Source organism: Schistocerca serialis, chromosome 1 (assembly GCF_023864345.2).
Source record: "Schistocerca serialis cubense isolate TAMUIC-IGC-003099 chromosome 1, iqSchSeri2.2, whole genome shotgun sequence".
Taxonomy (NCBI): Eukaryota; Metazoa; Arthropoda; class Insecta; order Orthoptera; family Acrididae; genus Schistocerca; species Schistocerca serialis.
The window spans coordinates 886,791,148-886,807,695 of NC_064638.1; the positions used below are offsets into that span (position 1 = coordinate 886,791,148).

At 40.1% G+C, this 16,548-nt stretch overlaps 1 protein-coding gene across 1 annotated transcript; it reads left to right on the forward strand.

Moving 5' to 3' along the window:
• The first annotated feature begins 4,830 nt into the window (after positions 1-4,830).
• Positions 4,831-15,060, forward strand: LOC126411194 (phosphopantothenoylcysteine decarboxylase). Its single transcript, XM_050081345.1, has 2 exons — positions 4,831-5,330; positions 14,615-15,060. Exons 1-2 carry the CDS (start codon positions 4,980-4,982, stop codon positions 14,888-14,890), a joined length of 627 nt encoding a protein of 208 aa, XP_049937302.1. The 5' UTR covers positions 4,831-4,979; the 3' UTR covers positions 14,891-15,060.
• The last annotated feature ends 1,488 nt before the right edge of the window (positions 15,061-16,548 follow it).

Genomic DNA, 16,548 nt, shown 5'->3' on the forward strand with positions numbered 1-16,548 from the left:
TTGTTGCATCACAGAAAGTTTGAAGATGAGCTGCGCAACTGTACCTCACTTTGTGCTTGCCCAGTTGCCAGCAGCAGTCGGACATCGGCACATCCGATTTCGATGTCAGTGTCTCTTTATGAGTGACTGGAAGATGCGTCAAAAACATCTTATGAAAGCTGGTGTATTTGTCCACATACTTTACTGTATAACTCCCAGTCACCAGCTTCGATCTGCCTCTCCTCAGACAATAATTCATCAGTAGCGATTTACGGCACTCAGCATATTGTGTTGCACTTGGGTCTGTGCTGTGTCTTTGCCTGGAATTTCACCACTGCTGACACTACAGAACAGTAATCAGAGCAGACTACCTGATGGGTTTCATGTGCCACTGGATGTGGTGAAAGTAAGACCCATCAACAGCGTCACTGGCCTTACAACTGCCGGGCTCTGACGCAGTGCAATGGTACACAGCGGCAATATCGGCCATGTGGCAGGCTGTAAATACGCATAGCTACTTTAACAATTTCCAGCTGTATCGCGATCTCCAGGCACTCTGAGACAGATATGTCACAATACAGTGCATCACGGTTAAAACGACAGATGGACCACCAGTTTTGTGCAGACTAGGTGATTAGCTCCTGACAGACTGGCTATCGCAAAAGCAGAATTCGACTTAATGCTCAGGGAAGGTATATCTGTCCTTCTACAGCTAACAGTCCATGGTTTCACCTTTGCACCCAGTACCCAAAAAGTGTGAGGCATGGCTCCTGCATGGTGGTTATAGTACACTTAATGCAAGGACGATGTCAGGCACATATAAAGTTCCTCTATTAAGAGATTACCTATGCTCTGCATCGTGCAGCAGTGTTTAGTGTGCTTGACTGTGCAAATGCCATCATGTAAATTCCTGTAGCAGATGAGGATATCCGAAAAACAGCCTGAATCAAGCCACTCAGTTTGTTCAAGAGTCTCTTCATAACATTTGGTCTATGCAATACTGCACAGTCTTGGCAAAGATTTATTGACACGCTGCTGCAAGGGCTGTCTTCCTGTTTTGCCTGCCTATATGACATCCTCGTTTTTTTGGCCACTGCAGAATGGCACCAGCAACACGTGGACGTCTTTAGATGCTTAGAGCAACATGTTTTGGTACTGAATACTGCTAAGTGTGTTTTTGGCGAACAACAGATTACCTTCTTAGGCCATTTGATTTCGTCAGCAGGGTCACTACTGCATCATGAGCTGAAACCATCAAGGAACTAAGTCTTTGTTAGGAATACTTAATTTTCACCAGTGCCATCTGCCCCACTTTTCTGAGCTACAAGAACTGTGTCACTTTCCAGACCTAAAACTAAGGGAAATTTTCTGATCCAAGGACAGACGCAACGAGCTCTGCCTTTGAAGCAGAAAAGCAAAGCATACCGAATGCTGCACTCCTGGCACACCCCATCCGGACGCACCTCTCGCATTGGTAGTAGACACTAGCCAGTCTGCTATAGATGTAGCGTTAGAAAAGATAGTCGATGGTGTTTTGGTAACCACTTATCTCGTTTTCACACAAGCTCTCACCTCGAAGCAAAAAAAAAACAGAACCGTTACGATCATGAACTTCCGGCATTTATGAATCGATCGAGTACTTTTGCCCCCAGTTGTAAACCAGAGTTCACAATTTTTACCAATCACAAGCTGCTTGCTTACACCTTTTGACATAACAACAACAAATGCTCATTATGTCAGTATAATCATTTGGAGTTCCTTACCCAATGCAGCACTAACATCTGTCATATTTCAAGCATTTGCAGCATGGTACCTGTCTGTCTGTCTCAAGTTAGGAGTGTAACGAATGCTATTGATGTTGCACAGCTTGCAAAGCTTAGGAGTCCGAGCAGGATCTCCTAAATCTACTGAAAGATGCATCGTCCACCCTACAGTTACAACTGGTCAACGTTCCTAGCGCAGACATGAAGCTATACCGAGATATTTCGTGTTTGTGTCGAAGTGGAAACCTCATCCTTTTCTGCCACCCACACTCTGCAGACTTGCTTTTGACACTGTGCACAAACTGTGTCTCCCTGGCGTTAGATCAACTCGTCTAGGTTAAGAACGTTCTTTATGGCATTGCATGAATTCATTGCCACCGTAGCAAGACATCCCATCATGTGCATGCACGCGCGGAAAATTTTCCAGGTAAGACAACATGATTTGCACCTATAAACATCAGTGTAGTAGGTCAGCTACCTCTGTCACATAGAGTGCGTTACTTGTTAACGGGAATCGATCGTTCCACACATTGGTCAGAAAGAATACCAGTTGACAATATTTCGACACAAGCCCTAGCCTTCGTGTTTGTGTCGAATGAGACTTTGCGCTTTGGTTGTCAGCTGCACAGTCACCACAGACTCTTGATGACAATTTGAATCAGAGCTATTTACTCAGCTAGCAAATTTTATAGTTTCTCATAGGACATCAAGCTAGCACACAGAGACAAATGGAATGACTGAACGTTGGCAGTGTTCTTTGCAAGGTGTTGATGTGTCATAACACTTATTGGACTAGTTGTACAACAGCCTTACCCTTGGTTCTGCTTGGTCTTTGGAACACATATAAACTGGACTTAGATTCTTCGTTGACGAGGCTCACATATGGTAAAGCACTGTGAGTCTCTGACGAATTCGTTGAGCCAAGTCCACGCAGCTTCCTGACCATGACCAAAAGACTTCATTTGTCCCCTGAAGGAATATGTTGCTTGCATTCTTGCTCATCAAGCATCCAGACACAGCAGAAGACCAGCCTATGTACATCATAGTTTACAAACATGTACACATTTCACATTATGCACAGTTGGCGTCAAATTAGCGCTATAATCACCTTACACAGACCAGCATCGTGTCTTCGAAAGAGGAGCATGAACTCTAGAATATCTCGGGCTGGCAACTCTACCACAGTCTAGATTGACAGAGGGAGTTTACATTTTTCCAGGAGTACCACTAGCATGCAGACCGCAGAGATAGTCTCAGCCTCATCCTCAAGCATAGCTGCATACCCCCAAAGCACACCCTATATCTGACTGTAGAACATGCTCCAGATGTTGAGTGCACTTACCAGCAAGATTTTTAGATGACGCACTACTTCCCTGTGGGGCCTCATGTAGCAACCAAGATCGCCAGTTACCATCCGCTGCTGTCTTTTCATCAGCTGTCAAAGAGTTCTTGCACCAACTGCCAAACGCTCTGTGTGTGGTGCGACGTTCCATGAACGTAAGACGATAATTTCTTCGCAATTAGAGACAGATCTTGAGAAGTTCTTCTCTAGCGCGAACTAGTCTCAACTTATTAAGTATATTTTCTGTGCTTACTAATTGATTGATGTTTATTCGTTCCTGGTACTCGGGACTTCATGTTTTGTATAATATGCTGAGTATCTCAGAACGCGCAATTGTAGCTGCTGAGGCGACTAACACCTAGTTGCACAGACACTAGGTCAGTCCTATGGCTTTTTCTGACACGAGTCTCTTCTGTCAACTCTGGCAATGATCTGCATATGATATGTAGAACAACTATCTTAAATTGTGGGTTCCCTATAACAAACTACGTCATTTCAGACGTCAGAGGAAGATGAACGCATACATGTGCAATAATACAATGTCTACTAAATCGCCGAGGTGTTCAAGGCAAACTTCTGGCAGAGGACAGCTTTACAGTACCTAAAGATGATCCATAAAAATAAAGAAGTTTGCAATTTAAAATTTATATGTATGCGTCAGGATAAGTATGAGAGATTTTGTTGTACTGGAAGATCTTACCACTAATTGTACTGTAAGGATGCAATTACTATTAATTCTACTTTTACTAATTTTATAAACATCAATTAGGTGCTTAATATTTTGTGCTGTTGAAGTTGTTGCTAGTAGTTAATATTGCAGACAGTTGATTGTCCCAAACAATGACAACGACCCAGCATAATGAGCAATAAGAAATAATGCACTTGATGGAGATCTTGTTTTTAAGTCATTAATAATAATGTTCTTAAAATTGGTCATTCCTATTACTCACATTATGAATACGGTATACGATTTTATCATTCTATAAACCAAGTTTATCCCATATGACCGTTACGCTTATATCAACCACGAAATTCTAAAACAACATGAATCAATAGTAGCAAAAGCATAGACACAACAGTTTCTCGATGATCTATTCGGATCTCTATTTCTGTAGGAATCTATGCTTCCAGAGGTAACAAAGTTATTGGGCAAAGCTATTAATTTCAGACTTTTTTGTTTAATTATGCAAATGATATTCGCATCCCTCTCGAGCTAGCTTTTGGTGATAGCAAGTACACATCGCTATGAGCGACTATACTCATCCTTGCACCCTATCACTTATGTCTGCACCTGAGACTATAAGATAAGATGACCTCTGTTTTGTATGTAAGAAAGTGAAGAAGTAGAAATCTTACAACATGGAAGAGAAATAGTTTATGTCGCCAGCCATGGTACAGATGGAATTGGCGCCCCCAATATATACCTAGTGTGGATTAAATGTTGACTTTGGAGAACAGAATGTGCACCTTTGGTTTGTTTACACAATATCTTTGAGAAACGAACGATTCAAAATAAATAACAGCTGTTTCCTAGCAGTTGATTTACGAAGGCTTCCTGTTTCAACAAGGTTTTAAAATCTTTCTGATATGTCAGCTGTGACGTTCGGTAAAAAGACATTTACTCCAACGCCTCCAGATAAGGGCAGCTTTCCACTTGATCATGACGGTGTGTGTAAGACGTCTATGCTAAAATATATGATATGCCTACGCGAGAACAAAAATGACAATTCAAAGTGCCGGAAGGAAGCAAAAGATTATTTAGGATGTAGGATGGATCATAATTTGATGACTAAAGAGGAGTGGTCGAAGTTAGGCCTTGGTGACGTCGATGTAGAGTCGAAGAAATAGACTGTAACGGACTGCAATATTGCGTAACAAAGTGCTTTTGAGGAACGATGCCGAACACAGATTTTAAAAGAACTCCCGGTGATGATGGATCATTGCAACAGAAGAAACACATTTTGATAGGTTGTACAGGGAGTGTTGCTACTATTAAACTGCCGAACCTTGTTGCATTTTTGAACCAAAAATATGATGTAGATATTCGTATAATTGTGACGAATCATGCACAGCATTTTTATTCGCCTGAAGATATACCCTCCAGTATATCAGTTTACACGGACGACGACGAGTGGAATATGTGGTCCAGACGAGGTGATCCTGTGCTCCACATCGAACTGGCAAAGTGGGCCGATATTTTTGTTATTGCGCCTCTTGATGCCAATACTTTAGCGAAACTATCGCATGTAAGTATACCAGTTTATTAATTTTAATGCACATTGTAGACTACACATTTATATGGGGAAATCACACTGCTGTCTGTTTATGGTTTACCTATTGTTTCATGGGATATTTTTGGAGCGGAAATACAGTCGTGTGTACTCTGGTCTTCGTGTGTTCTAGAGGTGATCAGAAATGAGCGAAAAGAGACTAACTGCTAATGCCTCATATTTAGACCGTTACAGCTTGTAAAATAGATAGTGCATCCAGTTTTCGTTAGACACGAAACTTTTCTTACCCAAACAAAGCATCTTCATTGGCACACTCATGGTTGTAAGTTATTCTCAACAATACTCGTGTTAATTTATCCCAGAATGCAATTCCTTTCTTATTGATTCCAAAATTTATTATTATTATTCACAATTTTTTATGCCAGCATCGACTAATCTACTTCCAAATTATTTTGTTTGCTGTACAGGAAACAGGACGAACACATGAGGAGCAATATTCATGTATATTGTATATGCATTTTGTGACCGTACAGGTCTCGTGTATCTTATGATGATTTGTCACAAACACCACTTGCAGTAATTAGTTAACGAGTTGTGACAGTGACCAAAGTGATAAGCTAGAACTGACTGGTTTCTCAGCATGTGGAATTAGTGCCTTGGGCCCTATTGTATAATTCAGTAGTTCTTACTACAAATATCACCCCTGATTGGTTCTATTTCCTCGTTTAATTCCTTGCCTTTCAATTTTCTGGGCTTTTTTCCTATGCAACATTAACAGTGTACAGTAGTCAGTGTAAGGTTTCATTTTTCCTCATGTCACCATTAACCTCTTTGACTTTGGTATCAGCAGGCCCTCATAACGAAATAACCAAATGCTCCATCATTTAACAGTTTTACAATATAATGTATAAAGTTCTTTGTACATATCACGTATGGCCCTATGTCAGCTATGTGACAATTGTCTGGTGACACATTTTGAACTGAATTAAATTATAGTCTAATAACTGGCTATTTGGGTCGATTCTTGGTGTGAATGAAGAAAATTCTCATCAATACAGTGTTACTTTATAACATAAAGTAGTTATGACCCTCAAGAAACAACCAATGGATGATGGTGATAACTGAAGATTCCAGTGCCACTGGTCGCTTTTTATCTGTGATGTCACAAAGAGGGCAGAGACTCCTTTTCAACCTTCAATATGATAGCTGTGACACTGCGCATTACATACACAAACGGATGCAAGTAGTACAGAAACAATGTGAAACTAATGGGAAAGCTGCAGGAATTACGTCATTTTGAGTGGGGAGAAACTAAATATATGACAGTTCCAATAATGAAAACATTCAATAAAAGTTGCTCTTGCTAAAATGAAACACATGAAATCCTCAACAATAAGCAAAACCTGAAGACAAGACCCTGGAAAAAACTGGTACTGGACATTTCGCTAATGTACAAAGATCAAACAATCTTGCTACCGTGAACCTACACAAAGGTACAAAAATCAGTACTGAAAATTTCACTTGACCTATATAGCTCTAACAAAATCCATGATACCACAAAAACACCCTCAACTAATCTGGTATCTAACCCTTCACTTGACCAATATAGCTAAAATGAAGCCCGCAGTAACACAAAACCAAAGCTCGCTTATACAGGGTGAAAAGTATTTAAACCAACAAACTCTGGGAGGTTGTAGGGGACATCAAACAAATATTTTTCCCTAGTGTCATTTTTTCCTATGAGGAGTATTTAAACTGGTAGAGGAAGATTTCTCTGGCAGCAAATTAATTATACCAACAAACACTTTTCCATTTTTTATGACCCAGGGACAACACATTAACACAACCCAATTTCAATTACAGTAGATTTTGAAAAATGCCTCCATTGACTTGTAAACAAAGGTTACACCATCGGATCATGTTCTGTCTGACATGGGCAAAAACCCCAGGAGTATCCTGAATTGTTCCTGATGCTGTTCCTATCTGGGCAACCAGATCCTCTTCTGATGCAACAGGATTTGCGTAAACAAGGTTGCGCATCGCTCCCCACACAAAAAATTCCAGAGGGGACATATCTAGGGATCGAGCAGGACCACCTCAGCCAATCCACGTTTCTGGGAACTGTCGCTCCAGGAATCGACGCACACAACGTATGAAATGTGCCGGCGCCCCATCATGTTGGAGCCACATGTGTTATTGTGTAGGGAGCGGGACGTCTTCCAACAATTCTGGCAATGCTTTGGTAAGAAAATTGTAATAGTACCTCCCATTTAATGGCCTAGGTAGCAGATATGGCCCAATTAAAAAACAGTCCCCAGCAACACTTACCCACACATTAACGAAGAACCGCACTTGATGAAGTAGTATGTTGGTTATCCTCACTCCAAACATGCGAATTGTGCATGTTGAAGACTCCATCACACCCGAATGTTGCTTCATTAGTAAACAACACGGAGGATGCAAATGTAGGATGCCATTCACACTGTTCCAGGTACCACTGGGTGGATAATCAACTGGGTATAGGTTGTGGACACACTGTAAGTGAAATGGACATAACAATTGCTCTTGAAGGACTGTTCTTACATTCGTCTGATTTGTCCCCATGTTACATGCTGGTTGAAGGATCCCACTCCACGTGCTGCAAGACAGCTTCCTCAGATTGCAGCGTTCTTACTGTGTGACGGCGTCCCTGTACAGGTAATCTGCTAAATGACCCGGTCTCACGCAGACGTTGGTACACAGCAGCAAAGGTCATATGATGCGGGATACAGTGGTTAGGATGTTGTTGATAAACCTGCTGTGCAGTTCGTCTGTTGTGGTGTGCTACGTAGTACGCACCAACCATATCAGTGTACTCACTCCAGGTGTATCGCTCCATTAGTAAACAGAGACAATGCACTACTACACTGGTGGACAGCAGTTGCCTTCAACTGAAGAGCGTAATACGCCCTCTAACAACTGAAGATCATAATATGGCCTCTAACAACTGAGGAGCGTAGTACGGCCTCCACCGGTTTAAATAATCCTCATAGGAAAAATTGTTGGTTTAAATACTTTTCACCCTTTATAATTAATATAGAAAACCCAGCATCACCAAGGTGAAAGAAACTTCATGGTACATACCAATCACAATCCAGCATTGTCATGAACTGATGTAAGTCAGCTAACACAAAAATCTACCAATTTAGTGATACCAAAATGTTGTCAGCAGCATGTCCACATTGGCCAGCCTAGGCTTCAGAAACCAGGATATCATTTGGATGAATGCCATATTGTCCAGCCAACAGTGCTACGTACATGGGTCCCTGGTCTCAGATGCAGCGCCTCTGGTCCATCTCATACCTTTTCCACAAACATAACACTTCAGGTACTTGGCAATTATACAAAATAACTATAGGAATTTATCTGTGTCAACATGTCATCTGCCATTGTGGCACACTGGTTCCTACTCATAAATTTCATTCTCATGTTCATCACTAACAAATAGGAAACAAAGTTAGATCTCCAACCATAAAGCACACATCACACTAACCCGAAAATGAATCTATTCCCTGTAACTGCCAACATCCAAATAACTCTTCAGCCGTCACAAAGTCTTCCAATACTATTCTCATCAATAGCAGTTCAGAAGTCCAATGAACCATTAATGTCACTTACTAAATATGAAAATATAAACATCCCACACTAGATAGAACCACCGCACCCTCCAACACACTCTCCGCAAACACTATCCATTTGAAATATTCTTTACTACCATGACGCTGCACAACACAACAGAATTAGGTCATTTGTCAAAGGAGACAGGTGGTACTGCAAACTTCAGTTGACCCAGATGAAAGCGTTAGAAAAACAAAAAACAGACACTTTAATAGTATCTTGATGGGAATAGAGTTTTGTGGGGTGTCCTTGTTTTTATTAGTGCCGTGTTATTCATGGTCATTGCATTTATATTATAGAACTACCTTAATCAATGTCCCTGTCTCCCATTCAAACATATTAGAGATATTGGACTAGGCTTTTGTTTTTGAACATTTTGGTTGAAATTCATATGATGAGCTATTTCCACATGTGCTGCTTTACTGTGTGCAAATTCCATCAACTGGAAGTTCTGAAGCTACGTCATTGTTTTTACATATTTTGGAGTAACTGAAGCCCTGACAACTCTTTGCAAACTTGCAATCGAACTTTCACCTTTCAATCTAACCTGTTGCCACAGCTAAGATTTCATATTCACATTCAGGGGCATGTCAGCTCAGCCAAATTGTGACCTTTCAATCTAACCTATACATTATGCTACACTACATATCAGTTTGTCACCATAACCTACATTTCAAGAAATAGTGTATATGCAAAAACAAGTCAATTTTGTTTTCTCTTTGCAAGCATTTGACATTATAATACGACAACATGATTACATCAAGGCATGGAACTGACATCCAGTGTAGATAGATTCAGTTACCACAAATTTTGGCCTCTTTTGTAAAAGATATGTATAATTTTAAATTACGTATGTAGTTTTTAATAATTGTGTTACAAAGATGTACATGTTGCCATACACATTACATTCACTAACAGCACAGAGGCTGTACTGGTGAAATTGTTTTCCTTGTACAATGTTGAACAGTCTTTGTAAGTTGGATGTTATGGAGCAGCATGTGACATGATATTCTGTGTGTAAGTCTGCATACCTTGGCTTATGGTAAAATCGTCTGAGTCATTAGGCTGCGTGACATTCCTATTCAAAGTTCAGTTCTCAACATTTTGATCCCTGTGCTGGTGTATTGATCTTCAAATTCTACTAGTGTCCTTCAACGGCTGGACTGTCAAAAGACATTATCGTGTTCAGCTATAAGGACTATTTTCCTGCAGTTGAAATATCAAAGAAAGAATACAGTTTCGCAAAGAAGACAGCTACAGATTTCCCTCTTCGAGGCTACTTGCTATCATGGGAGCAAACACCAAGCCGCGGCAAGCAAAGAATATAAACAACTGAGGCAGTACAACAGTAGTATTTTTAATTCAGCCCATCTTTCAATACCTGCTTTCTGTATTTACTCAATAATGATGGCTCATCAATTGCAGGCTGAAGATTTTTACCCAGTAACTCCATTTCTCTGGAAAAGTGTGAAGCCAGTCTTTTTATAATTGAATGCGGCACTATCTATTGATAGTGTTCAGCCATCCAGGGTCACCACTGAAATCATGAAGAATACTCCGTTAGCGGGATTGAAATGTTGAGTACTGAAGTAGTTAGAAGAGGTGTATGATGTGGATGAATGACTTAGAGGAGCTCTGTGTGTGTGTGTGTGTGTGTGTGTGTGTGTGTGTGTGTGTGTGTGTGTGTGTGTGTGTTTTACCATCACAACACTCTATGTTGATTTCAGTACGCAGACTTATGTTCTTCACCATTACCCCATGTAGCAGTTCGCTATTTTTTCATATTTTGTCTTTTATCCCTAATTTAATCCCACTGAAATGAAGATGGGGGTTCTCATGAAACATGTCATGGGATTATAAATGATGATATTTTGGTTGTTGGTGTAACTTCCTTTGCACACTTTGTCGTTCTTTAGTGGATAATAACAGTAATAAATTGCCAACAGCAGCATGCAATGGAAGAGACATGGACACTGTAAGTTCACTTTAGCTGATATTTTAATATGTTGCCAAGTGGCTATATCATTTACTATTAGCCGTCAGGCAAAAATCAAACAACAGAAAATCCAGGATGGAATTATGAGGAGGAAAGTTGCTAATCACCATATAGATGCTGAGTCACAGGCACAACAAAAAGACTAGCTCACAATTAAAGCTTTTAGCCATTAAGGCCTTCGTCAACACACACACACACACACACACACACACACACACACACACACACACACACACGCACACAGAGAGAGAGAGAGAGAGAGAGAGAGAGAGAGAGAGAGAGAGAGAGCGCTGCAGTCGTTGTTATCAGTTTGTTATTTTGTAATGTATTTTTGCAACTAGAAATTTGTTAATTCTACTTCGTGGTGAATGTCCAGTTTCAAGCCTTTCTGAGAGAGTTTCATAAAAAAAAAAAGTTAGTTACACTTTTAATTTAGCTTCTTTCATTCACTGAAGAGCCAAAGAAACTGGTACACCTGCCTACTATCGTGTAGGGCCGCCGTGATCACACAGAAGTGCCCCAACACGATGCGGCATGGACTCAACTAATGTCTGAAGTAGTGCTGGAGGGAATTGACACCATGCTTCCTGCAGGGCTGTCCATAAATCGGTAAGAGCACGAGGGGGTGGAGATCTCTTATGAACAGCCCGTTGCAAGGCTAAATAATGTTCACGTCTGAGGAGTTTGGTGGCCAGTGGGAGTGTTTAAACTTGGAAGAGTGTTCCTGGAGCCACTGTGTAGCAATTCTGGACGTGTGGGGTCTGGCACTCTGGCACTGTTCTGCTGGAATTGCCCAAGTCCTTCGCAATGCACAATGGACATGAATGGATGCAGGTGATGGGACAGGACGCTTACGTATGTGTCACCTGTCAGAGTCATATCTAGACATATCAGGGGCCTCATATCACTCCAACTGCGCATGCCACACACAATTAAAGATTGTTCACCAGCTTCAATAGTCCCCTGCTGACATGCTGCGTCCGTGGAGTCATGAGGTTGTCTCCATACCTGTACACGTCCATTTGCTTGATACAGTTTGAGACAAAACTTGTACGATCAGGCAACATGTTTTCAGTCGTCAGCAGTCCCACATCGGCGGTGACGGGCTCAGGCGAGGCGTAAAGCTTTGTGTCATGCAGTCATTAAGGGTACACTAGTTGGCCTTTGGCTCCGAAAACCATATCGATGATGTTTTGTTCAATGGTTTGCATGCTGACACTTATTGATAGCCCAGCATTGAAACCTGCAGCAATTTGTAGAAGGGTTGCACTTCTGTCATGTTGAATGATTCTCTTCAGTCATCGTTGGTTCCATTCTTGTAGGATCTGTTTCCGGCTGCAGCAGTGTCGGAGGTTTGATGGGAAATTCCCACTTCATTACTACTTCGGAGATGATGTGTCCCATCAGTCGTGTGCCGATTATAACACCACATTCAAACTCACTTAAATCTTGATAACCTACCATTGTTGCAGCAGTAACTGATCTAACAACTGCGCCAGACACTTGTCGTGTTATATAGGTGTTGCCGACCACAGTGCCATATTCTGCATGTTTACATGTCTATGTAATTGAATACACATGTCTATGCCAGTTTCTTTGGTGCTTCAGTGTAAAATCCACATTCCTTTGATAAACATTCAAATTCTAAAGAACCTGCTGCCGTTCAGTCTTGGACACAGTAATAAGTTGTTTTGGTGGTGGTGGGTCGACCAGAATTTGTGATACCATCTATCTGCTTTGATCTGCGATGCAACTGTGCTGTGCTGTGTTGTGTGACATCCTGCTATCATGGCATATTACAAATAAATCATGTTTTCAGAGGGCATGTTGAATTAGGCATTGGTGCTTTCTAGTGTGGGGTGTAATTGAGTCATTGGACTGCTTTAATGCTGCTTGTAATAATGATATTGGAGGTGTGTGTGGCAGCTTGTTAGTGAATTATTTTGATGTTGACAGTTCCGGGTAACAGTTCTTTTGGGTTTCGATTTATTTGCGCAATGTGTTGTTGTTTATGGTTGGAGATTTAATTAAATGTTTAGTTTTTAGATATAGATATGACAACATAGTTCATGAGTGGGTTGCTGATACCACAATGGGGCATGGCCTGTTGACCATGATTAAGTTCTGACAGTTGTCCAGTTTAATTGCTGAATATGTGAAGTGTCATGTTTGTGGAGAAGCTATGAGACTGACTGAAATTATTCGGCCTATACTATTGTGTAGGGTACGTATATTTAATAAGTAGGTTATGTATGTGTTTCTTGTATTCCGAATTGGTATTACCGCAGTTTTTATAAATTTTGTGCTTGTGTTGTTAATTTGGGTAATTATGTTGGACTGTGGTTGGTAAGTTAAGTTTTCAGTACTACATATATTAGTGAGCTTTGGTGATGTGGTACCACAGACTTCATTTTAGCTATAGGTCAAATGAAGTGTTTGATACTGGATATTTTTTGACCTTGGGATGGTTTTATGATATTGTGGATTTCATTTGAGCTTATAGATCAAGTGACATTCCTGCTATCCGTTTTTGGAACTGTGTGTGGGTTTGTGGAATTATAGAGCTCACTTGAGCTATGTAGGTCAAGTGAAATTTCCAGTACCAGCTTCTTTTCTTGGGGGGGGGGTCTTTTATTGAGATTTTGTTGATTGTTGAGGATTTTATTTGCTTGAAAATATTTGTTTTGGTGTATCTTCATTATTAGGATTGCCATTCTTTAGTTTGTCCTTGCCCAAAATGCCCTAATTTTTGTGGTTGTTCTAAAAGCTTCATGTTATTTCTACAATTAAATATTTTTCATATTTTTTGTCTGTTTGCGCGCATAATGTGTGATGTTATGATTGCTGTATTGTACGAGCTTAAAAGAGGGAAGTCTGCCATCTTCATGAAGTCACGGGTGATAGCTAGTGGGTAGTAACAACAACAACAATAATAATAGTAATGATGACGATAATAATAGTAATCCTTCCTGAACTTTTCATTATTATAGTTTTGTTTCAGTGATCATTTTATTTGCTCTTTTGCTGTACTATCTATTGTAGAAATTGAATGATTTCCACTGTTTTTATTTGGCTCTGTCTTTCCTGTGATGTTTCTCTTGATAGGTGGGAACAACATTTTGTCAATTAGTTCTTTATCCATTTTATTTTATCTTTAGAAGGAGCTTTCAGTTACTCAATCTTGAGGCTTTTTTCTTTGTAATTTAGATAATTTTTTCCTGCTATCACAGTATATTTCAGTAAATAATGCCTTCTTGTGTATGTTTGTGTCAATATGGGCATTAGAAACAATACATAAGACTAATCTTGATAATACTATTCACTGTTTTGGATGACCATGCAGTGGTTAGAAATCATGTGGTAATTTAATTGAAGACGAGCTGGAAAACAAAGAGTGTGTTGTATATGTCTGACATCAGTGGTAGTAACATAAAAATAATAAAAGTAACCAGTTATGTTTTCATATTTGCAAGCACTTTTATTGCTGTTATGCGAGGTTTTGCACATGGCAAACTGTTCATAATATAGTAGTTGCCAAGAAGACTTATGGTTGTACTGATACAGAATGTCATTTTTCTTGGTGTGCTCTGCCCTGCTATTATGTTTAGAGGAAAAATACCTTTCAGTGTTTAATATTTGATTTCAGGGTATGTGTGATAATCTGTTGACATGTGTTGCAAGAGCCTGGGAAATTAAGAAGCCACTGCTCTTCTGTCCAGCTATGAACACAAAGATGTGGGAACATCCAATCACAGCCAAACAAATTGAGTCACTGAAAGAATGGGGCTACTGTGAAGTTCCCTGCATCTCAAAAACTTTGATGTGTGGTGATACTGGTTTGGGAGCAATGGCTGAGATAGATACAATTGTTGCAGAGATCATGGGCAAACTAAATAAGCCACATGAGTCTATGGCACACTGATTATTGATTTTATATTTTTCATGTGTATGTAACTTGTTATACATAAAAAATTATGTCCACAAACAGTGATAACTTTGGTGGAAGTCAAATTAGTCAGTTATATAGCAACATAAAATTTAATACTTGTTATTTACTCCTCACTGCCATCATAACATGCATGAGCTATGGTATTTATTGATTTATTGTTATATTACTCTTTCCTTTTCCCATTCTCTGTAATCATATTCTAAAACGAACATTCAGTTTTTCAGGGATCAAGTTTGGCTAGGCTATATGTAGTTTTGTATATCATTGTATAACTACGTAACATAACTTATTTTTAACGTGGGTATATTTTTTCAACTTTATTGAGTAAAGCCTTTTGACAAATGCAGTGAGTCTTTGAGGACCACATTACCCTAAACCACATCTTAAAAAAAAGAAAAGAAGTAGTTTTAGAAAAAATTACTCTACTGCTGTGTACTATAATTAGCAAATGGTCTTCCATGTGTTTTAATACAAAACAGAAAAAAAGTGGACAATATTGAAGTGGACAGCTCAATGTTAAGCCACTGCAATTTTAATAAATTGAATCATATTTCATTTTTAAATTTAAATCCACACTAGTTCAGTTATTCATTTACTCCATAATTTTCACAAGCTATTTCAATTCACATCAACCAATACATCTTTAAAGAGACATCAATACAGAATGAGGTGTATTCAAAAAATTTGGCCATAAAAATACATTTATTAAAAGTTTTTATTGGTAGTTATAGTTTCTTACAACTCTGATTCACTTTTCCACATAACTGCCATTCACTTCTGTGCACTTTTTGTTACATTGTTCATATATCTTCATTCCATTACATAGAAGTTCTCCTCCTAGAAATCAGACCATCTGGCAGCAGCAGTCTCGAGTTCTTTGTTATCTTGTCCACAAAGCTATTGTTTCAGAAGGAAGAAAAAGAATGGCCACTGGGTGCAAGGTTGAGATTATTGAGTGGGTTGTGAAAAAGTTCCCAACAGAAATACTGATTCTTAACTTTATTGTGAAAAGGATGGTTGTGTTACTCACCCCCCCCCCCACAAACACACACACAAGTGCAACTCCCACAACATGACCACAGTCTCTGGCTGCTGGGGCCAGTTTGTGAGCAGAGCGCAGGATAGGAGTAGGGGACAATAAAGTACTAAATTACTGCTTGTGCGAGTGTACAGGGATGAGGTGGAGAAAGGGTAGGGCATCTAGGTGCAGCTGGGAGGTTAGATGGAAATTGGTGGGGGGGGGGGGGGGGGGGGAGGAGAGGGGGGGTAGCAAAAAGGAGAGAAGTAAAAAGACTGTGGGTGCATTGGTGGAATAAGAACTGAGGGCTGTGTAGTGCTGGAACGGGAACAGGGAAGGGGCTAGATGAATAAGGACAATTACTGATGAAGGTTGGGGCCAAAAGGGAACATAGGATGTATTGCAGGGAGAGTTCCCACCTGCACAATTCAGGAAAGCTGGTGTTGGTGGGGATCCAGATAACACAAGCTGTGAGGCAGTCATTGAAATGAAGAATGTCGTGTTGGGCAACATGCTCAGCAACTGGGTGATCCAGCTGTTTCTTGACCACAGTTTATCGGTCACCATGACAGACGGCTTGTTGGCTGTCATGCCCACATAGAATGCAGAACAG

Coding starts and splice junctions, on each gene's coding strand:
- LOC126411194 (XM_050081345.1), top strand. CDS start 4,980: ATGCCGAACACAGATTTTAAAAGAACTCCCGGTGATGATGGATCATTG. Junction 5,331..14,614: donor CTTTAGCGAAACTATCGCAT/GTAAGTATACCA, acceptor ATTTGATTTCAG/GGTATGTGTGATAATCTGTT.